At 43.5% G+C, this 25,391-nt stretch overlaps 3 protein-coding genes across 7 annotated transcripts in view; all 3 read right to left on the bottom strand.

The window, feature by feature from the left end:
- Positions 1-2,991, bottom strand: part of VPS8 (VPS8 subunit of CORVET complex) — a 75,947-nt gene extending 72,956 nt beyond the window's left edge. For both annotated transcript variants that reach the window (XM_071751992.1, XM_071751993.1), the window contains exons 1-3: positions 2,785-2,991; positions 1,910-1,978; positions 382-512 (exon numbers count right to left, since the gene is read on the bottom strand). In XM_071751992.1, the coding sequence (XP_071608093.1) occupies positions 382-512; positions 1,910-1,978; positions 2,785-2,910 (326 nt within the window). In that variant the 5' untranslated portion in view covers positions 2,911-2,991. The remainder of the gene's footprint in view (positions 1-381; positions 513-1,909; positions 1,979-2,784) is intronic.
- Positions 2,992-3,064: 73 nt separating this feature from the next.
- NME9 (NME/NM23 family member 9) lies at positions 3,065-10,426 on the bottom strand. The gene is made up of 7 exons (XM_071752002.1): positions 10,170-10,426; positions 7,470-7,527; positions 6,096-6,199; positions 5,224-5,295; positions 4,614-4,730; positions 3,719-3,794; positions 3,065-3,160 (listed from the first exon to the last, which is right to left on the bottom strand). Exons 1-7 carry the CDS (start codon positions 10,326-10,328, stop codon positions 3,156-3,158), a joined length of 591 nt encoding a protein of 196 aa, XP_071608103.1. The 5' UTR covers positions 10,329-10,426; the 3' UTR covers positions 3,065-3,155.
- A 1,514-nt stretch (positions 10,427-11,940) lies between these two features.
- Positions 11,941-25,391, bottom strand: part of ARMC8 (armadillo repeat containing 8) — a 52,148-nt gene continuing 38,697 nt past the window's right edge. For all 4 annotated transcript variants that reach the window (XM_071751995.1, XM_071751997.1, XM_071751996.1 and 1 more), the window contains 10 exons: positions 24,169-24,251; positions 23,745-23,826; positions 22,792-22,878; positions 20,902-20,994; positions 20,521-20,670; positions 18,873-18,968; positions 17,839-17,934; positions 17,209-17,281; positions 15,958-16,051; positions 11,941-14,520 (listed from right to left, as the gene is read on the bottom strand). In XM_071751995.1, coding sequence (XP_071608096.1) covers positions 14,487-14,520; positions 15,958-16,051; positions 17,209-17,281; positions 17,839-17,934; positions 18,873-18,968; positions 20,521-20,670; positions 20,902-20,994; positions 22,792-22,878; positions 23,745-23,826; positions 24,169-24,251 — 888 coding nt within the window. In that variant the 3' untranslated portion in view covers positions 11,941-14,486. The remainder of the gene's footprint in view (positions 14,521-15,957; positions 16,052-17,208; positions 17,282-17,838; positions 17,935-18,872; positions 18,969-20,520; positions 20,671-20,901; positions 20,995-22,791; positions 22,879-23,744; positions 23,827-24,168; positions 24,252-25,391) is intronic.

Here is a 25,391-nt window from a genome sequence, read left to right as displayed (position 1 = left end):
GAAGTCCCCACGGCTCGGTGTTTTAAAGCTGCCACAAGAATTCAGAGAAATTTAAATGCTCCATTTCCCACAAAATGCTCAACCAGGCTCAGCCCACGGTGCAAAAGCAAATCCCAATCCTTGCCTGCTTGATCCTGCAGGAATAACATTGTCAAAAGCAGCTCCACTGGGGACCCTGCAGCATCCCCCTGGGACTTCAGCACCAGGAGGCAAAATCCCCATGCCCAATTACAGGGTTCCTACTCAAGTAACAGACACATCACACACTCACAGCAGAGCTCGGGGAGCTTCCAGCCACTCAAAAAAAAGGAGGCTTTGTTTTTAATGGATAGAAAAGCAGTGCTCCTTCCAGAGCCATGTCACCTCCCAAGCTGGCAGTACCTTCTCAGGTGTGTCCGGTCCCCACTGTCAGAACTTGCTACAGACGATGTGTCATAGGAGTGTGTGTCTGTGTTATCAACATTCAGGAGAAAGGGGTCCTCCAAGACAAAAGACTCTTCCTCATCATCAGTCTGAAGGAAAAGAGTCACCACAGCTTACCAAACACTGAAAATGCACAACAGCCTGACTGAAACAGCAGCAAAACCCTGGTTCCGACACCCACAATAATCACGGACTGAGCCCAAGAGAAAATTACTCAACGAATGTTTCTTTCCCAGTTATGATCTAATCATCAACATTTCATCAGACATCTGACTGAGCTGTTCTCAAAAGCCTCCAGCTGCCACAAGAAGGCCTAGAATTATTGCTATCTACACCAAGTGGTGGCTAAGAGCCCAGCAGTCCCTCTGGCTGCTGCCAGGGTAGATTGTGCTCCTCTGATGGCGATCCCTCTCTTCCTCCTGAAACGTAGCCTGGAATTGGTTTTATAGAAATTCTTAACAGCTGTTCTCCATCTTGTCTTCTAAATTAATAGAACAGAGCAGCAGGTGCTCCTCACATTACAGCTGGCAGTCCTGTGCCCATTAAGTGCCTTCTTTTTTCCAGTGCAGCTGTGCACCTTTTTGGCTCAGTCAGGTTGTTCCCTCTGCCCTCCTCACCAAGGGCACCAGCAGAAACAGAACATTGTCCCTCAACAGCCCCTTATACCCAGGCAGCACATCACTGATGACTATTCCTCTCATTCCCAGATAGGCCTTTCAGGAGACCCTATATCTATACCTTTAATACAGCTTTTTAAAAGAATTGACACCTCTCCCAAGCTTGTTTTCACTTTATCCTGGCTTCCTAAAAAGTCTAGCCACTGATTTCCCCTGTTTTGCTAAAAAGTCTTGCTTTCATAGAGTTCATCCTTACTTTCAAGCCCTCTTTTCCCTTCTAAGAATCAGGCACTCACATGGCTATTATAAAAAGATCATTGCCCTGATTAGTGTATAAGCAAGAGCAAGTCAGCTCTCCCCTGCAAGCTACTGCAGGCAACATCGGATGTTGAGACAATTCATTCCTTCTGCCAAAGGGTTAAAAACATGAAATGGAAAATATAAACATAGTGGTTAAAAGTTTAGATTTCCTCTCCTCTCACAGCTTAAGAGCTGCCCAAAGTTCTTTACTTTTTTTTACAAAAAAAAAAAAAAAAAAAAGCCTGTTTGATGACCCCAACCTTTAATGGACTAAATAGCCTTCAGCTGACTGTCTATATTCACAGGTGAACATGCTTAAACTCAGTGGAAATCCTTTGTTTCATCTGTATTTTGACTCAAATAACAAAATTCTACATTATAGACCGTACAGCAATAACTCAACTGAGCACACACTTTATCACCTGTCAGTATCAAGAAATTATGAAGGTACACAATTTCATTTCCCAGGAAAAACACACTATGAGAGGAGCCAAAGGAGTTCATTCAGCCTCTTCTTAGCTCCTCCCTGCCCTGGAGCTGGTTGCAAATCCCACAGACCGACCACTCACCTCATTTAAGATGCTCTCCAGTGTTGGAGGGGTATCAACTTGAGGAATGTCAAATTCTTTGTCATCAATCTGTACAGCAGAAACCAGAGACTTGGGTTTAGGCTACCTACTCCACCTTCCAAAGTTTTTTACTAGCTACATTAAAAATAATACATTGTAACAACACAATGTTTCCAACAGAACTCTGCCCAGAACAGTGCTGTCTATACTACCATTCCTCCTGTTCAAAATGCATTCTCTGAAATTTGGCACTACAAAACAGAACAAGAGGTACTTAACGTCAAAAATATCAAACCGCTCTGAACTGCACGCAAATCTTAAATTTCAAACGCTCTTTTTTTTTTTTTTTTTTTTTTTCAGTTTCTAAAGATCACCACCGATGCTATCCTGCCTTCCTAACGCAGACAGTCACACACGACATAATTTTTTTCCGGAATGTGTATTACCGGGGAGAAAAAAGGGTCGTTTTCAAAAAAAAGAAAGACATTGAGGCTTGCACGACTGCCACCAAGCTGCCGCGGCCCGAGCTCCCCCGCCTGCGTCCCCTCAGTTCCCGCAGCTCCCGTGTCCCTTCCATGGAGACGCCCCCGGCCCATTCCCCTCCCTCCCCATGGCGCAGGGACAAGTGACTTCCATGGGCAGTTCGATCCTGACTGTCCCCTGCATTTCGGGGATATGGGGTGGCAGGGAGGGTAAAACCCGGCGGTGTGAGGCACCGCTGACGGGACGAACCCCCCCCCCTCCTGCCTGAGGCGACCTCACTCGCCCCTCAGAGCCCGTCCCGCCCCCTGAGGGGAGCGGCTCGGCCCGGCCCTTCCCACCTCCCCGGAGGCCGCTTCGAGCCGGAGGACGGAAACCCCGAGGCGGACACGTACCAGCTCGCTGCGAGAGTCCAGCTCACGGTCGAGCTCCGCCGCGCATAGCCGGTGCGCGGGCGGCTCCGGGCACGGCTCGGCCTCCGCTCCTGCGGGGCAAACGCCTGGCTCCGGCGCTGCCTCCATGGCGGAACCGCGAGGCGCTGAGGCAGCCGCACAGCGGAGCGGCGGCCCCAGGAATCGAACCCGCGACGCACGCGCCCTGCGCAGCCGCGGCACCGCCCCCAGAGGCCTTAAAGCAGCCGCGGCCACAGGGGACAGGGCGACGGGGGACAGGGCGTTTTGCCACACCAAATCCTTTTATTTAATGGGAAATCCCGCGTCTGTTCCACGACACCGGTCCGGAAGCAGGGCCCGGCCCCGAGGGCCCGTTAGCCTGCGAGGGAAGGGAAAGGAAAAAAAACTGGTAAAGGAATGAGGCGATTTCTCCGAATCGGCAGGGAATTTGGGTCTCGCAGGGCGGGGGGTGCACAGCCCGGGTCTGCAGCTGCATCCCTGCCAAGCAGCACGGAGATTAGGAATGGGGCGAGACAAGAAAGGCTTTGGGAATGGGCGACTGACTTCAGGCGAGGCCAGAGCTGGTGTTAACAAGGTTTGGTGCCCGAGGATTTGTGCTTTGAGTGCCTCGGTTTGTCCAAAGAGAGGAAGCCCTGGAGGTTTAAGAGCCCTCACTGAGCTATGAGGCAGCGGGAGGGTCACTACTGACAAGTGCAAAATAAAACAGCTTGGAAGGAGAAATCCTCTCAGCTTACTGACTCCCAAGCTATCTGTGGCCCTCCCAAGCTACTCTGTGTCCACCTCTGCCTGGGGGAAGAGCCTACTCTGTGCCCACAATGGGAGGAACAACCCCTCCAGTGTCCACAAAGCAGCAGCTGAAGCATCCTTCGGGGTTCCAGCAAAAGCACACACCAAGGGCACAGAGGGACAGCCCTACCTGTTTGGCCTTCCTCTTCATCTTCCTGAGGGGCAGCCGTGTTTCCTTTCCCCTTGGAGAAGGCTCCATCTTGTACCTGGCAGCACGAGCATGGGGATGAGCAAGGGACAGCCAGGGTGTCCTCTGACCCATCACCTGGGCTTTGCAGACACCTTAAGACAAGCAAGTTACAAGCAGGACAGGGTGTTTTGTTCTCAGAAATGCTATTAGTTCAGGATCCTCATTCGGGAGGCCTGACACAAGATAACCACACCTATGGCTGTGGCTGAGGAGAGGTCAGCCTGGGGCTGCTCTGAGAGCTGACCAACTGCTCTGAGAATAGGAACTGGGTAGCAAAACCACAATGATCCCCAGAGGCACAGGCAGCAGGGTCCCTGGAGCTGCAGGACAGTGAGAAAGATGAGCAAAACTCGGGAAAAGGCTCCAGGCAGAAATAAAAATTAAAAAAAGCCTCATCAAAACTGAAAGATCACAAAGATTGCAATGAATTAGCCCTTACCCACAGCCTGAGATCCTGGTCTTGAAAGATGATTAGGAAAGTAGCTTTAAGGAATAAAATGAATGCTTTGGGTAGGTGAATGGGTCAAGAGAAATCACACTAAGACTTCTCCTGCATTGTGCAGAGCTGGATGACATGTACTAAACGTTTGCTGTCATAAGGAGGACAGAGGTTTTGAAACACCCAATAACCCTTTCCAGCTTCCTCCATCCAGGTAAGCTCCACAGCCCAGTGGACACTCAAGCAGTATGCCAGCCAGCCTGCAGCCAGTCCAGACACTTTACAGGATTTTTGTGAGGAAGTAACTCTGCTTTGGAGCAGTGCTGACATGGAGGAGCTGAACCTTTCCTCTGGCAGGCACATCTAAAGGTATTTAAGGATCTAGTGACTGATTACCACCACACGCTCTCCTCCCTGTTGTAAAACCTTCCTCTCCACTGCCAGCTGTCCCAGGATGGTCTTCTGCAGCAATGGTGCATTCACTCCTCTCACAACAGCTACTAATTCTCCTCCCTGTACAGGTGTGAAAACCAAATCAGTGTTACAGTGGAAATCACCACAGCAGCACATCACAGGTAATGATATACACCAAGTCCTCCTCCCTGACAGAGCTGCTCTGCTCTAGAACAAGAGAAAAACTTTGGAACAACCTTTTTTGGCATTCCTGATCAGTCTTAGAATAAACCAAAGCAGCTTGTGAGAGGAGGGAGGCCCTGCAGTAGCAACGTCCTAGCATGGTGGGCTCAGCCAGACACAAGACCCTGAACACACATCCATGTTTCAGGGAGTCAAAAAAAAAAAAAAAAAAAAAAAAAAAAAAAAAAAAAAGTAGATTGACAATCTCTTGCCAGAGAGTTCCTTTAACTTTGTGCTAGTCTGCTTTTCACCCACCTGTGCAGTTCAAAGTGGTTTACCTTTATCTCTGGTTTTGGTGGTGGTGTTTTTTGATATGACCAGCAAGTCATGTTTATTACTACTCAACTACTGCAAAAATATTTTCACTCACTGCATAAAACAGAAAGACAGGCTTGCATTTTCCTCTGTGCTTTTCCAGAGCGTCAATGGAATCAACTTCAGCCTAAAAGGAATATAAAATAAACAGGTGTTTTTCTAGAAGAGCATTTCTGCTTCATGAGAGACAAGCAGTTCTTAGACTCTGACATCCCCAGCTGGCTCATCCCCACCAGAAACCTCTGTCCATGGCAGCAACCAAGAGCTGACATGCCAGGAAAAGTACCTAAACACAGAATCACAGCAGGGTGGAGGTAGGGAGGGACTTCTGAAGGGCTCTAGTCCCAAGGCCCTGTCTGAAGCAGGAGTAATCTCAATATTATATAGACAGTTGCTTAAGGCTGTGTTAGAGTACCTCCAAGATGTTCACAGCTTCTCTGGGAACTTATCTCAGTGTCCAGCCCTTCCTACACTTAATACTTTTTCCTTTTATCTTCTTGGATTTCTCCCTGCTGCAACTTGATCCTGTTTGTCTGTTGTTCTTTTGTTGTGTACCACTCAGAACCATCTGTCTCTGCCTCACTCTGTTAATCCCCTGCTAGACATCTGTCCTTTAGTCTTCTCCAGGGTGAACAAACCCAGCTCCTTCAGACTCTCTGTACACCAGAGGAACAGAATTGGTAATGGTTCTGTCCAGAGAGAAATGTGAAGCAGAAATCTGAAAAGAACAAAAAACTGAAGCCTGAAAATCATTAATTATATGGGTTTTTACTGCTGTAACCAAGTGTCTGTATTTGGCAGGCTCATTCACAGAAGCTGGAACACTCCTGTCCTGTTACCATTTTGGACAGATAAATGCATTCAGCCTTTAGTTACTTGCTCGTTTCAGGAGACTGGATATTTTAAGAGTGCCAAATGAGATCTTACCACAGCAAAATGCAGGAGATCACTGCCAACTTCATTCCTTATTTTTCGGAACAGATCCACTACTGTTTTGCATGGACCACACCAGGCTTGAAACGCATCAACAACTGCAAGCAGGAGTTAGTAAGAATGAGGTGAAAATGGGTCAGTTTAGACACAGGCCAGTAGGTCAGTTTGGGCTCTTTTCCATTTGGCAGCAGCATCATTTGGAAGAGATTGCAAAAGGGTGCAAAAGAAGAGGAAGCTTGAAAACCTCTGAGGATCAAGCTCTCCTTCCCTGGTGACCTCTGCAGCACCACCCTGATGATCTTTTCCTTATGTCCACCAGAACGTCCCCAGCTGCAACTTGTGGTTGTTGCTGACAGGAGTCCTGCTGAGTACCAGAAGGGCTGTAGATTCAATTCTGAAGTAGAAACTATCACACTCTTTTGAGGCTTCAAATGCGAAAGCAGAGGATGCAATCCCCTTATAACACAACAAGCTAATAGCAGTGTTACAGAAGAGTCTGTGTCCCATTAATGGTCACAGTGAACCAAAACCCAGAGGGCACAACTGCTCTCTCTTATCTGTCTCCACCCTCCCAGGGAGAGAGAAAAGGGGAAGAAGTATGTGAGAAATTGAGGCTGGAAGTTAGAACTAGAACAGGTTTACTGGAGCAGGGATGGGATAGTAACACATGGGATAGTAATGAGAAATACACAAACATAGACACAAAATCCAATTTCAGTGGTCACTGACGTAAGGGTCCAGAAGTCCCTGGTGGCAGAGCTAATGTGGGGAAAAAGGGACAGGGCTCTTCCAATGAAGATGAATTCTGCAGAGCACATGGCCATCTGAGAACAAAGAGCACGAGCCCCTCTCCTAGATGTCCACCAGACAGGCCAAGGAAGGCAGGAAGGAAGAAGAGACAGACTTTGTTGCCATTGTGGCTTTTGTAGGGTATGGCAGGAAACAGGGAATCCTGCCCCCTTTCTCTAGGTCCTCATACTGCTGCCATCAAATTACCCTGAGCACCCTCAAACCAGAGCAGAGCTTTTCGAAGAACCATTGATGGGGCTGTTATCTGGCACCTACCAGATTTTCTAGGGAAAGCTTCTGCCCAGGAGGAGGTTTACCCAACACCTCCAACCGTGGGAAGAGTCCTACTCCAAGAGTGGCAGGACTGGAGACTCCAGAAGCTCCTGCACCAGCACTGCTTTGGCTGCACAACTGTCTCACAAAGATGATGGCAACCCCCAGCCAGTCCCACCTCTGTTAGCAGATTTCTTTCTCCCATTCAAGGCAAGTGAAATGGAGGCACTGAGTGAGCAGGTCTATCAGTAGCACTGCTGTCTTTCTGACACAGAACAAAAGCATGCTGACCAACCAACCCCTTACCAATGAGTCCTTTGAGACACAGCATTTCGTCCCAAAGCTCCTGGCTACTGATGTTAATCTGTGTGAAAAACAGTAAAAGCATCAGTAAGTCATCAGGTACTACCTGGTCACTCCAAACATTCTGACAAATCACTCCATGCTTGCCCTTAAGATGGACACATCTGTCTGTACAGGTGTCACCTGGGCACTCAGCAAGCTCCCATCTCTGACGAGCTGGGCAGGCCCAAGCTGTGCTAGAACATGGGTGGAAGACCTGTAAGAAAAAAGTTGGTCAGGTATCCTCCCTCCCCCCCAAACTCTCATTCCTTCTCTTAACACGTGCTTTTGCCAGCTCCAAGAGACCCCTCAGCCAGACAGCTGACTGCAGAAAAGCTTCTTGGATTGAAGGCTCGAGTTGTCTTGCAAGAACCAAGGCAAGATGGAAAGGGCAGCAGCATCCAGCCAAGACCAAACACTCCTCTGTTTAGTGCCAGCAGCCACTTGAAAAGTCTGGCTGCTTGGGGAGCCCAGACTCCATTTGCAGAGGGACCAAGAGCATTTCTGGGGGGTGACTGAGGACAAAGTCCCATTCATCTCCTCAGGCTTTCAGGCTGAATGACCAGAGCCCCAGGTGAGCCTCCCGGCCTGGGCTGTATAGGGAAGATGTGTGAAATGCCCCCAGAGGCCTGGGTTTTTCAGAGGACAGAGTGGTAACACAGATCCCTGTGGAACATCTGAGAGCAGGAAAGGACTCCAGGGGTTCCTCCTGTAGCTTGGCTGACCATACAGCCCCTCAGGTGTGGGGTACTTGCTCCTGCTACAGGAGAAATGCAAAGAGCCCCTTGGCTTCCACTCCAATGAAGGCTGATCTGTGATGATGCAAGCAGTCACAGCAGTAAGAGATACTTGGTAGGGAACTGACTGGGCTGGTTGTCTCCAGGCTGCCTGGATGACAGCAGAAGCAGCACAGACTTGGGGGAGATCCACACACCCCCTGGCACCCCCCAGGTCCCAGCACTTCCCATGGAAGGGGCCTTCCCATGGGAGCCAGCAATGAGGTGGTGGCCTGGGCTATCATCTCCCAACACACATCCTCTCCTCACACCTATTTCAGACCCAGGCCTCATCACATTTTCCAAGCTAGATGATTCTCCACCACTGATTTCTCACGTTGTCTGCACATGAGCTGCATTACTTGGTTAAGACATTTCAGTCTCGATAAAATAAACTAGTAACTTGCACAGGTTTTGTGCTGTCTGGACACTAGAGGGTGGTCTGAGCCCAGCATGTCCTTACCTGAATTACCTGCTGCTACCTAAACGTTTCCAGAACACAGTAAGCAACTGGAAGCATTGAAAGATCAAGGCTGAAATGGATCTCTGGAGTCCTTAGTCAGGTCCCCTGCTGCTCAGCAGGCTGCTCATGGTCTTACCCAGGCAAGACAATTCCACACACTGTGTTATCCCAACCCTGCCAGTACTGTTATTAGAAAGGAAAACATCTCCAACACCTTCCCCGGATTTCAGGAGTTGCCCCTCAGCACACAGTTAGAACACCATAGGGAAGTTACAAAAACAATAATTTAAAAAGTCTTCCAGAGAAATGGCAAGAACTGTTCTCGGGTCATCCTGAACAACACAGACTCCTAAAAACTGTCTCTGTTGGTCTCATTAATCCCAGCTATATTTAGTCTATGTTGAGAGACATGAAGTTGCAATAATGCCACTTATTTTAGAGCAATTAGCAACAATGTGCATCAAAGGATTGGTAAAACTGCAAAGTCAAGAATTCTGAGTGAAAACTCCCATGCAAATGAAATGACCTCTTACAGATTTTGAAAGGTGCCAGTGGAGGTTTGTTGTTCAAACACCTCCCTCTCTTCTGGTTAGCACATGACCACAAGCCTAATTTTTTTTTTTTTGCAGAGAACACCTGCAAGATGAAGAAATGTAATTATTCCAGTTATCACTAGTGCTTGGACCACCATTGGAATGTTTCACAGAACCAGTTCAAATGATTTCTGAGAATAATTAGGGATAATGAGTTCAGCTGAAGGACTCATGCTGGCACCCTTCAAAGTGCTTTGTAACCTGGGTGCCCTCAGGCCACCAAGACTTGGCTTCTAATAAAACCAGAACTTCTCCAGGATATCACATAATGCCCTGTGTGGGGTTCAGCTTTCATCTGAAGATATGAACCATCTTGGGGTTTTTTGCAGCTCTAGAGCCTGCTTTCCCCTGGTTGCCAGAGGTGCCAAGTCTGGTTGATGTAGTTTTCCCCATGGCACAGGAACACAGCAGGGCAAGCAGCAGTAGAAACCATTTTTACCTTAATAAAATTTTTACCTCTTTCCCTTGTAGAGACATTCACATTTTCATGCTTTCCAATTTTAACAGTGAATACACAAGGTAATGGAGCACATAACCTCTTTGGGCGTTTCTCACTAGGGAAGACTGAATTTGTTTCCAAATTTGAAGGAGGCCTTCATAACCTACTTTGGGGTCTCTGATGTTTTTGCATACTGAACTGCTCTCAGAAACCCCCTCTCCCCTCTGCAGGTAGTTGTAAGGTATCATTAGGTCATTTGAAAAGTGTAAATAAGGAACAGTTCCTCTCCACAGGAAATTCCCAGCAGAATCCCAGATACCCCAAGACTTAACTTTATCCTTTACATTTGCTAGGAGTTCTAAAAGAGGTTTTTAAAGTCTGGCTCCTACTGACCTGCAGTATTACCTCCCTTTTCTTTGCAGCCATCCTTCTGCAGAACAAGGCTCCTTTCAGCAGCAGACCCAAGTACAAGCTACACAGCAGATAATCCTCTACTACATCAATCCCACCTGCTGGCCAACCTGCACCACAGAAAAAAAGCTCTTCACCCATCTTGGCTCCTCCAGCTAGGCCATCCCCCCTGCAGCAGCACCCCTGCTCTCTTCGAGGGAGCAGGATGAGCTCTGCAGCTCCCAAAGCTTGGCCATGGCTCTGTGTGCAGCCTTTTCATGGCAGTACCTGGGCAGCAGCACCCAACACTGCCACAGCACCATGGCAGCACCCAGCACTCCCAAAGCAGCCCTGGCAACCCCAGGGTGGAGCCCAGCCCTGCTCCCTTCTCAGTGTCTGCTGAAGCTGGGAAGTTCAACTCTTGTCTCCTCAGTCATTCTCCTTCAAGCCAGCAGCACTCAGAGCCCCTCTGCCTCCTCTCTCCTGTCCAACCTGCCCAGCTCTCCCCTGTCCCTCCTAAACTAGTGGCCCAAAAGATGGGAGACTCCAGACACCCCTCCCCACCCACCCCATGACTGAGCAGAGGGTACAAGCTGCTGCCTGACTCCTAACACACCTGGGTTGGGTTTTTCCTGATTTGGCCCAAGTGTCCAGCACTCTTGGGGTGATGCCCACCTGCAACTCACACTGCCCAGCCCCAGGTCACCAGGCACCTGGGAGATGCTTCTTGCCATGCAGCACATGACATCTGGTGCCCAGTCCTTCAACTGATCAAGATCTCTCCTGGTTGAGGACTTGGCTTTTGCCACATCAACTCCCCTCATACCCCTGGCAAGCCAAGGGGACACTGTCCACTGTCCCCAGGGGGGGCTGAGCCCTGGCAGAGGCTTCCCTACCTCCAGCACCAGCTCAGCAGAACAAACTGGTTCCCCTCAGCACCTGTCTCTTTTTGTACAAAGAAGCCTCCAGTAAAGTCCTGATGATTTTAACTACCACTGAAGTCTCACATGTTTATACCTATCATGTGCTTACATTGTAGGATCACCACAGAGAGTCCTGGTAAACCAATTTCTGAGTCATCAAATCACCTCACTTATTATTCTGCTCCCTTTGTCACTGTTTCAGCACTTCATGAAGTCACAGAATCTACTGTAATGGCTAAAGTAGGAGGAAAAAAAAAATCAATACATTTTTAGAAATTAGATGTTTGCTTGAAGGATATAGTGGCACAAGATGCTTTTAAGCAGGTCACTAGGCTTCCTTCACTATTATAATGCAACCCAACTGGAAAATCAGCCAAAATAAGTTTCATTTGACTTTCTATGTGGGAGAAACTCCACTCCTAACATCAGCTGGAGGCGGTGAGGAGCAAGCAATTGCACCACTTGTCTGACAACTGGCATGCCAAAGTCCATGCAGAATTGTTCACCTTTTGACACACGTGACCTTTGAGAGGAGGACTCCCACCACTGGTCCCAGATATAAAGAGTGGACATACTTATCAAGACCCAGAAGGATACTTTCAGCAGAGAAATGGCACAACAGAAATCCTACTGATTTCTACTATGTCCTTGCAAGCTCTACACTTGCTTCAGTTCTGCAAGCAATCCTCTAGGTCAAAAGATGTTGCTAGCGAAATGAAGTTGGTGAAGATCTGGACAAGCAGCAAACAAGTTTGCTCCCACCACGAATCTCAGGCAAGGAACCATGAGTCTGTAGAGAAGCTGGCACAGAAAGCTGCGATTTCTCCACAAAGCTGAGAAAAATCTAGATGTTCTGGTAAAGTTCTTTTTATTTACAGTATTCTTCTTTTTGTACATACCTAGAGCAACATGAAAAAAATATTCACAAAGCTTAACTGAAGGTAAAAATGTTCTCATCAACAGTTTGTCCTACGAGTATCTGTGGAAAATGGCAGCTGTCCTCATGCATGGCCTCAAGATTGTCTGAGCATTGGTTTTTCAGTTTGCCTTACAGAATTTCAGGAAGCCACCTCAGAATGTGTACAGATATTTACTCACCTCTTTTTTTATTTTTAAATACCTTTAGGCACCAAAGTTTTACAGCATCAAACTTGGATCTGCTTTTAGAAACATGAAATGGGGGAGGACAGGAAGAACTTGAGCTCCTAAAATGTACATAGCAGGAGTGTAAATTCAGAAGTCAGATGCACGCTGTACAGTTTTGCATTTACAATACCTGCCTCAGAACTTTTTTCTTAGGTCAAGCAGAAATATATTTGACTCAATTTTATAAGTAAGACTTCACTTCTAAGGTACTGGTATTTATCGAGTTCTCAAATGGTTTTTCCTTTCCCTTTTGTTCAGCCCCCAAAGTCCATCATTAAAAACTTGCAGAAGGACATGAAACAACTGCCAGTCACTTACTGCAATGCCTGGGGAAAAAGTGTCAGGTGCTCACTTTTATTTGTCTTTCAAGAGTGGAAGAAGTTACATGAAATGTGTATTATTCTCCTTTGCAACCAAGTGATAACAGTTATCTGATACACAGCACATTCAAATTCCAGGCCAAACTGTGGTCACACTTTCTGACACAGAGTTACCTTAGGAAAAAAGTAAGGCTATCACAACTTGACCTTCTGATGAGAAACAAAAGCTTAAGATACTTATCAAAATTGGTTAGCAAAGTTACAGACCTCTCTTGTTGCTGCAGCCTTCCTGAAGCTCATTGTAACAAAAGAAAGATTTTGGTTGAAGATTTGGCTGCAATCCTTAGTGTGCCTGTTAGTGCTATGTAAATATAGTGTTTGGAGAGTCTGACTATTACAACTACAGTTTAATCTGAAATGAGATAGACATGGGAAGAAAGAAAAAACCCTGAACTGCAGGAAGGAGAGCTCCTTGCTGCCTTGACTTGTTCCTATGCATATTTGACTGTGAAGGTCTCCTCTTACAGCCTTACACAGTTATGTCCATCTGTACTCCTAATTTTTCCCAGCACTTACAGGCACAATTTCAGGAACTCAAGGACAATCTAAGCTTCTGAATGCAGTAAAATCCCATCACTTATTATCCAGGTATCCAAATCCATGCAAGTGTGTATAACTGCATATATACACAAAATCTGCAGGCAACATTACAAAGGAAAAGAGGGGGGAAAAAAAAAAAAAAACCAATCCCAAGGTTTTCCATCCCTTCCCCAACTTAACACACCTAGCTGATCTCTCCTGGAAATAATTTGTAAGTCACTTAACTAGACCTGGAGGTAAAGGATGCAGAACAAAAGCAATCTAATCACTCCTTGCCAACTCCTTCTGGTCTCTTGGCAGTGTAACTTCCCTTTGCTCTGCCCATATTGGTGACCAGCAAATACTTATCAGCTGGGAGCTAATCCTTCAGCAATTATCTGAGCAAGTTCTTGGCTACTAAAGCAATAGCTTATGCCTGCTGATATTGCAGCCACCTGATCCTTTCCAGAAAAGTCTGTGAAGTATGAGCTTTTCTTCTAGGTAAAGAAAGAAACCCGAAACAATCCAACTATGGATTGTTCCATGGATTTGAACATGTCATCAGTACCAAGTGACTTCGTAGGGTGGGAAAAAAACCTCTTGGACCTTGTCAGGACAGAATGTGCTGCTTATAATTTGGGGTCTGCTGTCCTCCCTCTTTTTCTCTTCAAAAAGGAAGTGTAATGTAAGTTAAGCTGAAGTTCAGAAATGCATATATTTTACTTAAAAACATTCATCTGTTCAAAATTCAAAATAAACTTTATGGGATACAACTGTTTTGGGGTGGTTTTTTTTGTTGTTTTTTTGTTTTTTTGTTTTTTTTTTAAATAACATTTCATCAAACTGTATATAATTCTTTGAAGTATTCATACAGCAAACAATGGTTAAATCCTTGAAAACCTGTAGAAAAAGATTTTCACACACAAAAAAAGGGAAAAAACAAAACTGAGGTCTCACTCTCCCACGCATCCACCCGAGGACACGCACACACTCGAGCACACAGATCCACACACACAGGCTGCAGCAAAAGCAGAAAATTGGAGGCCCAAAAGGAAAATGATGACTGATTGTTCTATCTGAAAGTCCAGGTAGCTCAGGGAAAAAAAAACAAACAAAAAAGCCCCAAAAAACCAAAACAACCCCCCAGGAGTCCTCTGAGTAAAGAAACTACCTCAAGAAAATTCTCAAGTGCACTGGAGACCTGATCATTTAAACTGTTTCTGCAAAGCAGCTCCCTGCACCTGAGAAAAATGCAGCCCAAGGTGACTTGTGCAAATATAAGGAGCCAGGAATATCTCCTGCTGTTCCTTAAGTAGACATGAGGGGTGTCCATAGATTCAATCAGTCTTTGATCATGCAAGATACTGCTGGAGTGCTGTCTTTGCCCTGCAAGAAAGGAACAACCTGTTAATTACTATGGTTTGGCTTCAGAATCAACAGCTTTATGTCCAAGACCCTGCCTTGTGCCAGCAAGAGAGGATGAATGAGAGGTGAGGGGCTGTCTCCTTGGCTGGAACCATCCAGCCCATGGTACATGAGCTGCAACAACTGCAGAACCCACCTGGCATCCCAGATCATCTAACCAAGTACCTTAGATGCTCAACATGGACTGAAGAACTTTATGGGGCCCCAAGATGTGTATGAAACCTCATTATCAACCTATCTTAGGAAAAAATCCTGAAGAGCACTCGCTGTGAAAAGCAATTACTTCGATGTGATGTACCAGAAAAAAAACAAGTCTTTGTGCTGAGAAAGAGATGTCCCAACTCAGACCACACCTTAGCCCTGTCAGGAGTACCAGCCCTACCAAAACCATAAAATGAGGTGGGAGGGAGAAAAAGAAACAACAGTCAGCATAATGCTGGAATTTATGTAACCTGACATTGTGCAATATTTTTTTGTAAAAAAAAACAAAAAAAAACCCCAAAAAATAAACAAATGAAAAACCAACCAACCAACAACTGACCAAAACCCCCCCACTTCCTGAAATCTAAGGCTACAGTTTCATGATCCCTTCAGCTAATGCAGTGCTGCTTCCCACCACATGAAGGGAGAAGCTTTGCTCTTCCTTTGTCCTCCACACCTCCCAGCCATGCTACCAATGTCCTGGACACACCTCTCCAAGATCTGATACAATTCAGCAATGCAGAGTTAAGATTTTATTTTAATTTCAGCTCCACTCACAAGTGACATCAGCTCATGAGGGAGACTGATGAGGCAGAGCTGGGCTGGGGGGAACAGTGGGAGCAGGTGGCCAGAAGAAACAGAAAGGACAGTGACTTCTACCAGTGTTAATCACCCCCCCTCTCCTCTCCATCTCCTGGAAGCAAGGCTCATTAATCAGAAAGTATTTTTACTGATCTTTTATTCCTATTTCTCACTGTTTGAGAACCCTATTTGTCTTTCCCATAATTTTCTGTGAGCTTCCTCATTGATATCTAATAATTCCTGGCTAGGACCTCCAATACTGATACTCTGGCATAGATTTTAAATAACAAAGTCCTAACTTTAGTACAAAAGATACCTAAGAAAACTGGAGTGCCTTTTCAGAAAAACAAGAAACCCAAGTTTAACTTTAGAGAGGACCCCCCACTTGTTTAGAAAATCTTAAGTGCAGCAAAATTTTTACTCCTGAGCAACACAAGACCTGCTCTGTCAGTAAGTGCTCGTGACAATTTTGTTACACACCCTAAAACTCAGTGTGATAATATAAAATTTTTCTGGGGCATTTTTTTTAATCAAAAGATTTCAAAAAAACCCACATCCTTTTAAAATAAAAGATTTCCCTCTAGTCTTCTTTTTCGGGTTTTTCTTTATACTCACTTGTCACACAGATTTGGATCTGATGACTGACTCAATTTATGTAGAATATCTACTATTCCCATGTCTCTGAGTTTATCCTGGCGTTCTTGTGAACCTGCAACAGGAAATCACATTGTTGGGAATAGGAACACCACCAAACAGAAATGTCTGCAGAACAGAAGTAAGGAATGTTAGCAGAAACCAGCTTAAAGGAGGGTCATGGCCCATAGGTCAGTTAGAAGGCAGCAAGGGGAACGTTCCCTCAGTTGTGGCTCTTCCCAAGGCAGCTTGTTTGTTTTGGTTTTTTTTTTTCTGCTCTGGGTGCATATAAAGAAAATATTTTGAAGGTGATAATCTATGCATTTTATCCTAAAGTAAGATCTTGACTTCAGTTGGTTTATTCTCATTTCCCTGACTGAGATGCAGACATCTAACTGGAGGTGTGGTTCTGAGCCTGACTAGTGGCACAAGCAGCAAGGCACCAGGAACACAGCCAAGTGTCACCCACTGAATGCCATTTTGTGATCTGAGAGATGTGCAGCAAGTTACACAGTTGGAAAAAAAACTAAAAACCCCCAAACCAAGTGGACACCTTGATATCATTGCCTGGTCAACCTGAGGGTCTGAAAAGCATCCATCCAAAAGTCCTCCTCCCAGCCCCACCAGCCCTCAAAGCACAACACCTCCCACCACTTGCCATTTCTTCCAGCCCCAGGTATTTTTATGTGAAACAATATCCTTCAGCTCCCTTCTGGCTACCTTCCACTGCTCCAGCCCATGACTCTTCTTACCCAAGGCCTCTCCCATTCCTTTCACTTCCACACATAAGTCCTTTGACTGGTTTGAGTCTTATTCAGCCCGTTCCACCAATCCACACTGGGGAAGACTCTTTTGCAAACAAACCCCTGCCATCCATTTACCCTCTCTAGTGAACCTGCTCCCTCCAATGAGTTTCCACAACCTCCTTAAAACTTGGCAGCTCACTTACTAGGATTCTTTCACTCTAGTTGGTTTTAGATTTTCCAGAAATGCTACAGCTGAAAGCCTCCCACTATGTGACTCTCATCAGCTCCTATTTATTGACACTCTCTACACTTTCCTCAATGTCCTCCTGAGCACTCTCACTGCTCCCACATTATATCCATAATGATGTCTCCCCATGAGGTTCTGGGTCCCACTGTGCTGTGCACTGCAAATATGGATTCCCATGCAACATCAGCCTTTTGATCAGGATAGGAAGTTGTCTGTGCATTAATAACAGGGCTTTCTTACCTTCTTCTTCATTCCATATGAGATTAGATATACAGAACATGGCAGCAAGCTGAAGTTTAGCATTTGAATGACTCTAAATATAAAAAAAACAGTATTCAAAGTTTGGAAGAAGAAATCCAGAAATTCTCAGGCTTACAATTGGCATTTATCTTGTAATAAATAATGTAGCAAAGTTGGGACTAATTCTTATCTACACCTCCTCTCAAAGATAATGAAATAACATGAGGCACTTGAGCACTGTTCAATCACTCCCTCTCAAATCTTGAGTTCTACAAGACAAGCCTTTTCCAAGATCATGAAACATTTGCCATGTAGATTTGTTACAGGTATTGCTTAGAGTCCCTGTAACACCCATCTGCCATACAGAATGGCACTGCTAACTGTATTCTTAAAGACACCACATGGTTACATGAAACTTGAGTGGTCAAGGCCAGGTGGGATGGGACCTGGTCTAGTGGGAAGCATCCCTGCTCATGCAGCTTGGAACTGGATGATGTTTAAGGTCCCTTCCAACCCAAACCACTCTGTGGTTCCATGACACTGAGTAACTTACACAACAAAATGCCAAAGTGCCCTCTTTTCATTTTTGAAAAAAAGTAGCACAAAACCTTTCATAGAAATTCTCCATACCATGTAGTATTTGATTTTCTGCAGGATGTCATCATTGGTCATAATCAGTTCCTTTGCTGTTGTTCCATCTGCTATATTGGCAAGTATACATAATGTCTGAAAGAGAGAAAAGCTTTTGTTTGCCTACAGATCCCATGCCACAATTTATACAGTTTCCCTGACAGCTCTGAACTCATGAAGAACAATTTCTTTAATTAGTTTTAAGATCTTTACTCTGGAGTTTCCAGCTTGCTTACATCTGGGGCCAATGCCAAAGAATTCACAGCTGTGGATGAAGAGCCCTGGTAAAAAAAAGTCATTGCCATTTAAAAATAAAAAGCAACATTCATTAATTCATTTCTATGAGTACAATTCTAAGTCTCACATGGAAATACGCAGCATATAGGAAATATTAAATACCCTGGAACATAAAAGCAGTCTATTCTGTATCAGTGGCTAGAAAAGCATAACCAAACTTTTAAAAAATATCTACATTAAGCAAAATAATCCTTTGGAATCTCCCACAGCTTCTTGCTGGCCCCATTCTTCATGACCACATTCCCTGTGTGAGGAAGACACAAGGCTCCCCAGTTGACTGCCTGGTCTGTCACAAGGCTATCAGCCAAATTCCACCCATCTACCTTCTTTTTGCTTTAGCATCCCCAAAGCACGTATTCCTTATGCTGCCACTAACCAGGGTGCTTTTCCCTACTGGTTATCTCCTCTTTCCTTACCCCTTTCTTCTTGCATACTATTCTTCTTAAGTTCTAATTTTTCAGGGCTCTTTTTTTCCTGGGCTACACCAGCACGTTCCTTTCCTTACATTGCCCTCTTTACCAAACCTACATTTAAAACCAACATTATGAATTCAATTCCATCTGTAAGCATTCAGTGGAAAGTACAGCATTCCTGTAGGTACTGAAGCTATAAAACTGACAGATCTCAGTTAAATATTCATAGCACATCACAATCTCAAAAATGTTGAGAAGAGTAAGCTTTCTTAGCTGTTTCTTACATTAAATTCTGTCAAGAGAACATGAAACACAAAAGGGTACCTGCTCTTTGACTTCTACATTGTGCTCCCCTTCCAGAATGAGGGTCACTGCTTGCATGATTTGCTTCCCATGAGTGCTCATTATATGGTCTATGTGCTGCCAAAGCAATGAGGAAACACGGTCAGCAAAACTCTCCTGACAAAGAAGGGACATTTCAACTCAAATTGCTTTAAGTGAAGAATAGCAACACTGCAAAAGAACTGTGGCTTCCAGCAAGGTCTCCCAAAACCAAGAATTTCTTACAGCAAAACCGCTTGACAATATTCCTCTTCTTTTGATGCCTGGCCTTGCCTGAGAGAGGACAACCTGAGCCTTGGTTCTGATTTCACCCTAAGACTGAATCCTGTGATGCTGGAGTTTGAAAGAATCACTTCTGGTAACAGGGGAATATCAGAGTGTGAAAACTGAGCTTTATTATCTGGTGTTTGCTGCTCTTCCTGGAACACTGCAACCAGGTCCAACACCCACCTTTCAAAAGTCTGAGGAGGTTCAGAAAAATAAGCTACATACACCACTTATCATCTAGAAAAACTGTCTTGAGCTGAGGGACTTCCAGGATATTTGATCACAGAAAGCACCGCAAAAATTAGGAGTAACAGAAAAAGAAGAAACTGGATTTACTGGATTAGCTGATACCAAAACTCAAGAGTGAGAGCAAAGAGCCACTAGAGATTACCAGCACATGGCACACTACAATTTCTTAAGACATTATGGATCCTTTATAGAACTTCTTAAAATTGCTAAAAATGAGATTTCATTCCAAAGGAGCTGGATAAGTTATTCTGGAGTGAGTTTTGGTTGGAGAATAAGAATGGTTGGTTCTGGCTCTAAAACACACTACAGAAAATAAGTGAAGTTGGGATGTAGTTTCAGATGAAAAGCACCCTCAGTGATAATGAGAATCTGCTGTCAAGAGCTCAGGGTGAATTTAATGAATGGGTATTAAATATCTCTTCACACTAAGACAGAGCTAATCTTCTAGGAAGTTTGAGACTCAACATGCACAAATATCAGAAGATTTTTTGCAGAGACCTGTTTATAATAGAAACACAATATGTTGTGTAGAGGCTTTGGGGTTTCCCCCCCCAAAATGTTGGCTTGCCAAATGTTTGCTGCCTGTTTTACCTCTGTTCTTCACAAGGGATTACCCCTTTCTTTTCCTCCACCAATATCTCTTTCTCCCTGTCAAAACCAATTAATGGGCTTACTTTTTCAAACCATTTTATTTCCATGTGCAAAATGAACACATGCATTTTTCAAGTGCACAGTCCCACAGTCGAATCCAAAAAGCCAACATTACCTATCTACTTGCAACCCTCAATCTTTTTCTGGACAAGTTTCACAGAAAGACTGTTGGGAAAATAATTTTGCTGAAAGCTAAATGTGACATAATCCAGCATTAAATGCAACTGTCTAGATCTTTATTTGATAATTACAAGGTGTGAATGGATGTAGTGAATTCCTCCAGATCTTTCTTACACAGACTGCATATTAGTTACAGATATTGGATAAATCCAAAAGTCTGTTTTAGCAACATATCGAACAATCATTTTAAGCAGCAAAGTAACTTCTTTTACAAACAAGAAAGAATTCCTATTCTCTGCAAGTCTGCTCAGCTTTCAGAAGGTCTGTTTGCAGCTCTACTTACAGGTCGAGTGGAAAGGAGATTCCTGAGCAGTCCCAAAGTTTTCATCAGAACATTTACATCAGAATCAGAAAGCAACTGGAATAACTGCTCTGTACTCAGACCTCGTAAGATGTCTGATTTGATCTTCTGTTCTGCTTGAAATGCCATATTCTGAAAGACAGAAATTTCTTGGGTTTTTTTCAATATCTTAAACAGGTATCAGAACTGCAGTTTGTTTTTTACTTTGATAAAGTAAACTGACTGATGTAATGCTAGAGCCCGATTCTGTTTTCCTTCTGTAGTCACAGATTTCAGCTATCTTCTTTTTAGTAACAAGTTACATTCACAGACTTTTTCAGAAGGAAAATCACAAGTGTTACATCTCCAGTGTGTTCAACTTACCATTAAAGCCCAAATGCCATTCACTCTCAAGGCAAGATTTTCACTCTGTGTTAGACTACATAGAAGTTCTATGGCTCCTGATTCTAAAATAGGCTAAAATAGAGAAGGGGGGAAAAAAAGCAGCTTTAAAACACTAAGTAGATTAAGTAGATGTATATACAGACCTAAATACAACACAGTAAAGTCTTGCTTGTATCTTATTTTTGAGTTTATAATGTTTCCAGTCCATTCATATGAACTGGCCAAGCCATACCCTTTTGTTTATGAGCATTAGAAGTAGGTTTTCATGAAGAAACTCAGTCCAAGGCAGTTTTATTCTCTTGTGTATCCATGTATATACACAATCACACACGTGTGCTCACACACAGACTCCTGTGATACATTACACACACTTACACAAGAGAAATAGGTTTTCCCCAACAACTTCCAACTGGGGACTGCTCTCCTTCAGCAGTCACATCTTTTTTGGCATCAAGTGGGACATACATGACTGTTTCAAAGAGGTTAAGCACAAAAAGTACTTGATATCTTTCTTGATATCAAGAAATCATCTTTTCTGTTTAGTAACCAGACTAAAACCCAAGACGAAAGCTTTAGTACAATAAAGAAAATTGGAGACTGTTCTTGATGATCCAATTGAAATGCAATTGAGTATCACAACTTCAAATGACAGGAAAAATATCAATTAATGCAACTTTCGTATCAAAGTGATCAATGTAATGAAAGTTAAGTTTGGAAAAACCATTTTACAAATCCAAAGTAAGAATTTTGACTAAATCTTGAAGAGCTCACATGCTAAAAGGATCCATCCAATGACTTACGGTGCTCTAGTCTGCAAGGTGCTCTTTTCTTCCACTGCTTCTTCAGAAGCAGGGAATAATTTAATGTATCTGAATTTTTTTTGGAAGTTGAGTGGTTTTTAACCTGCTTAAGAGCTGGTAAAATAGAGGGTAAAACACAGATTCACCTCAGCTTTGTGTCTTCACTTAAGTGACTGGTAGTTTAAATATAATTTTCAAAATCTTATGTAGAAAAAGTGGTGATACATCAAACAAAGACCAGATGGCTGATTGATGCTTTCCAATCCAACTTTTACAAATATTCCTTAATTTTGCATCAGCATTTTTTTCTTCTGGCAATGAAGTTTTTTACACTAAGCACGTGTCCCAATAGAAACCTCAGTATTTCAGTCCAATCTGAAGTGGAAACACTATGCTGGATGAGAGCTGCAGTAAAAACCAGACAGCCCATGGGCCAGTACTTGGTGTGATTTCAGTTCATTTTCTGTCTCTCAGACATCACCAAAACTGATAAACTGATCAAATCTATGTAATGCAAAGTGCTCTGCAGGAACCAACATATACTGCAATCTTGCAAATGTTTTCTCTAAGTAAGCATTATTAAGTCTTGGGGAATTGTTCCATTGCTATGATGCACTGATATGTAAGTATGTTCTGTATTAAACAGAGACAAGAACAAAGGTCCAGTGCTGTTCATTCAAAAACAATAAAACCCACAAGACTTAGCTATGCCAATATTTAAGATTACAGCAATATTTCTCTAAGGCAATGGATCATATTGACAATTATCAATTTTCTTAATGCCTATGAATTTTTTACATAGTGTTTCTCAAGTTAAAAAACTCCAAAATTTTATGTCTAGCTCTTTTCTTTAAAGACTGTAATATCCAACCATATTTAACTGTCAGAACACTGTAAAAGGATTGGTTTTTTTTATTTGCAAGCTATCAATGAAACGTTCAGCCCAACACCCCAGCTCTGTAATGCTTTATAAGCAGTGGCTACCCATTAAGATACATTTATGCTCATTGCACCACTGCACAATATACCTTTTGTCTACTACCTCTTCTTGATCTGGATAAATACTGACCTCCTTGCTTGGAGAGAATTCCAGCAGAAGATTGCATAGCGTGGAAGATGCTACTACGAGAATTTCATTTGGAGCATTCTGTAAAACCTGCAGACAAAGGGGAGAGTGAGAACTTTCTGTCAGCAGAAGGAAGGGATTCTTTACATGGAATAGCTGTTATTATGCTGCACTTGGATATTCCCACACGTTAGGGGATGCTTTGATGCTAGCAGAGCAGATCCAGACAGTGCTCACTCAAGGTCATGATACACCTTACATGGCAAGGAGGAGCAATGCAAAGGTATTTGCTGTGTCTCCTTTTATACCTTGTGCAAACCACAAAACAGCAGATTTCCTCACGAGCATCCCTCGAGGAAAACAAGCAGCTGTACTCTCTCTTCTCTGTCCCCGGATCTCCAGCAGGAACAATCCACCCTGCTCTTGAACTGAGCATCTCCCCTGGAGGTTCTGAGAAGCCTCAGTGCTATGCTACCCTCCTATGCTATCTGTGCAGCTTCAAGCAATCCTGTTGGGTTTATGTTTTACATTTATAAAGATCTGAAGTTTTCATGTCTAACCTTGCATAAACTCTTAAAATTTTCAAACCATTCCCTCCAAGCACCTTCAGGTGATGCCCATGTGTCCTTAGTCAGGGAATTAAGCTATAGTTAGAGCACAAAACTTGCCTGATTGAATCTCTCTTGACCTCCCAATAAGATTAATGAATTCAATATCCATGATAGTATCACAACTCACTGACCAAGCCAAGGATGAAAGGTCTAAGAGATGTTGAAACTGAGAAGCTGGTGTATTTTTAAGCATCTAATGACAGTCAGAGTACAGATGAGCAATGATACATACCTTGGGCACTTTGACCTCATTTAAACATGGGAATAAATGGGGTATGTTAAACTGTCTCTTTCTAAAGGTCTTGTTCAGCTATCTGGCTTCTCTCTGGACTTTTCTTCTCTTACCTTCATTAAAGGCTTCCATACAGCATGATCCTGAAAACTTGTCCTGAGCTGCTGTACAGAACGGGACAAACTGTGCAAACATCTGTAGTGGAAAAGAAACCTTCACTGTGAAACTTACACACTCCTATGCATGCTGCTGTAATATAATATAAAATAATATATATAGAAGAATATAAATAGATATTATGTAATAGAATATAATGCTTCTACAAGGGTCAGCCCAGAATTTGGTAAGCAGTAGACTGCAAACAGCAAAAAAAATATTTTACTCTTCCACTATAACTCCCTTTTTCCCCGTATTATTTCTTCCACAGTATAAAACACTTCAAATGAGCTTTTGAAAAATTAGCAGACATTCTAACAAGTGCAGCATCAGAGCCTGGACAAGCCAAAAGAATTTCCATGAATGACAAAAGCCTCCTACCTGACTGCAGCTAACCGCACCTTGATACTTGATTCAGACAAGCCATTAACAATTCTGTCCATCATATTTTCAGTCTCAATGATCTGGAGCAAAAAAAAGGAATTAATGTTATATGAATAAACCACTAGCATTCATGGGTTGTTAGCTTTGTCTGCAACATTTCAAATATTCATATAAAAACTGCAGCTAACAGCAGCAAGCCACATTCTCTTCCCAGATGAAGTGGGAAGTAGTGGGTATCTTCATACAGTTTGGGAAAAACATTTACATTCTTTGCTCCACTGCTGCTTTCAAAGTGATTTAATAATCCTTAGGAATAAGAGGGTTATATATATATAGGAATTGCCTTTAATGTCATATTAAATCAAAAGGGAGCACACAATATATACAAATTACACATTAGAGACATGTTGTGAAGGTATCTGGAAAAACACCAATATAGTTCATCTGCCACATTTAGATATGGCCAGCACAAGCACTTAAGACTAGGAGAAAAGGGAGTTAATGCCACATAAAGATGGCTTTTGTATAATAAATCAGCTTTGTCACCTACACACCCACCACTCACTAAAAACAGTGCTTTGGCATGTAGAAGACAGATCCTTACTATTAAATAAAGTTCATCCTGCAACAAAAGAAAGGTTTATGGGTTTGGAATTCTGAAGGTCCTGAATGGTTCCCCACTGATAAACCATCCCACTTGTTATTTTTTTAATACTGTTTTCCTGCCTCCTTCCTGTGCATACCTGTCTTCCTTCTGCTTTCTCCTCTTTAACCAGCAAATAAACTCAGAAAATTTTCCTTGCCACACTTGACACAGGAACTTAACACTTAATTGAAAAATTGAATTTAATCATTCACTGTTTCATTTCCATCAACTTTTTCCCACAGAAATTTCTCACTGTGATTGCTCCAACCATCCAGTCTCCTCCCTGTGATGTTTGAATAGTTTGTTCACCTTCAAACCAAATGGTATGCCAGAGCAAGCCCCCCTGTCCTCACTTCAGAACCACAGGAGAAATTCTGACTTTGTTTTCCAATATGACAAGACTTTCCACGGGTTCATTTTGAAAAAGTTTTTTGTTTATGGTAGGTTACATGACAACAGAGGTATACTCTCTCCCTCAGAACACAGGTTTCAGGAATTAGTCCCATGCCACAAGTATATATTCCTGCACAGCTAACGAGAAGGTCCATAACATGTTGAAAGACAACTGATTGTG

Source organism: Heliangelus exortis, chromosome 9, assembly GCF_036169615.1.
Source record: "Heliangelus exortis chromosome 9, bHelExo1.hap1, whole genome shotgun sequence".
Taxonomy (NCBI): Eukaryota; Metazoa; Chordata; class Aves; order Apodiformes; family Trochilidae; genus Heliangelus; species Heliangelus exortis.
This window is presented reverse-complemented; position numbering and strand designations above follow the sequence as displayed.

What these genes read in the sequence shown, in the direction of transcription:
- NME9 (XM_071752002.1), bottom strand. Translation starts at nt 10,328, where the DNA reads ATGGGTGAAGAGCTTTTTTTCTGTGGTGCAGGTTGGCCAGCAGGTGGG. An exon ending in CTGTCTTTCTGTTTTATGCA is followed by an intron (nt 4,731 to 5,223) that starts GTGAGTGAAAAT and finishes ACACCTGTACAG; the next exon opens with GGAGGAGAATTAGTAGCTGT. An exon ending in AGGGAGGAGAGCGTGTGGTG is followed by an intron (nt 3,795 to 4,613) that starts GTAATCAGTCAC and finishes TCGTGCTGCCAG; the next exon opens with GTACAAGATGGAGCCTTCTC.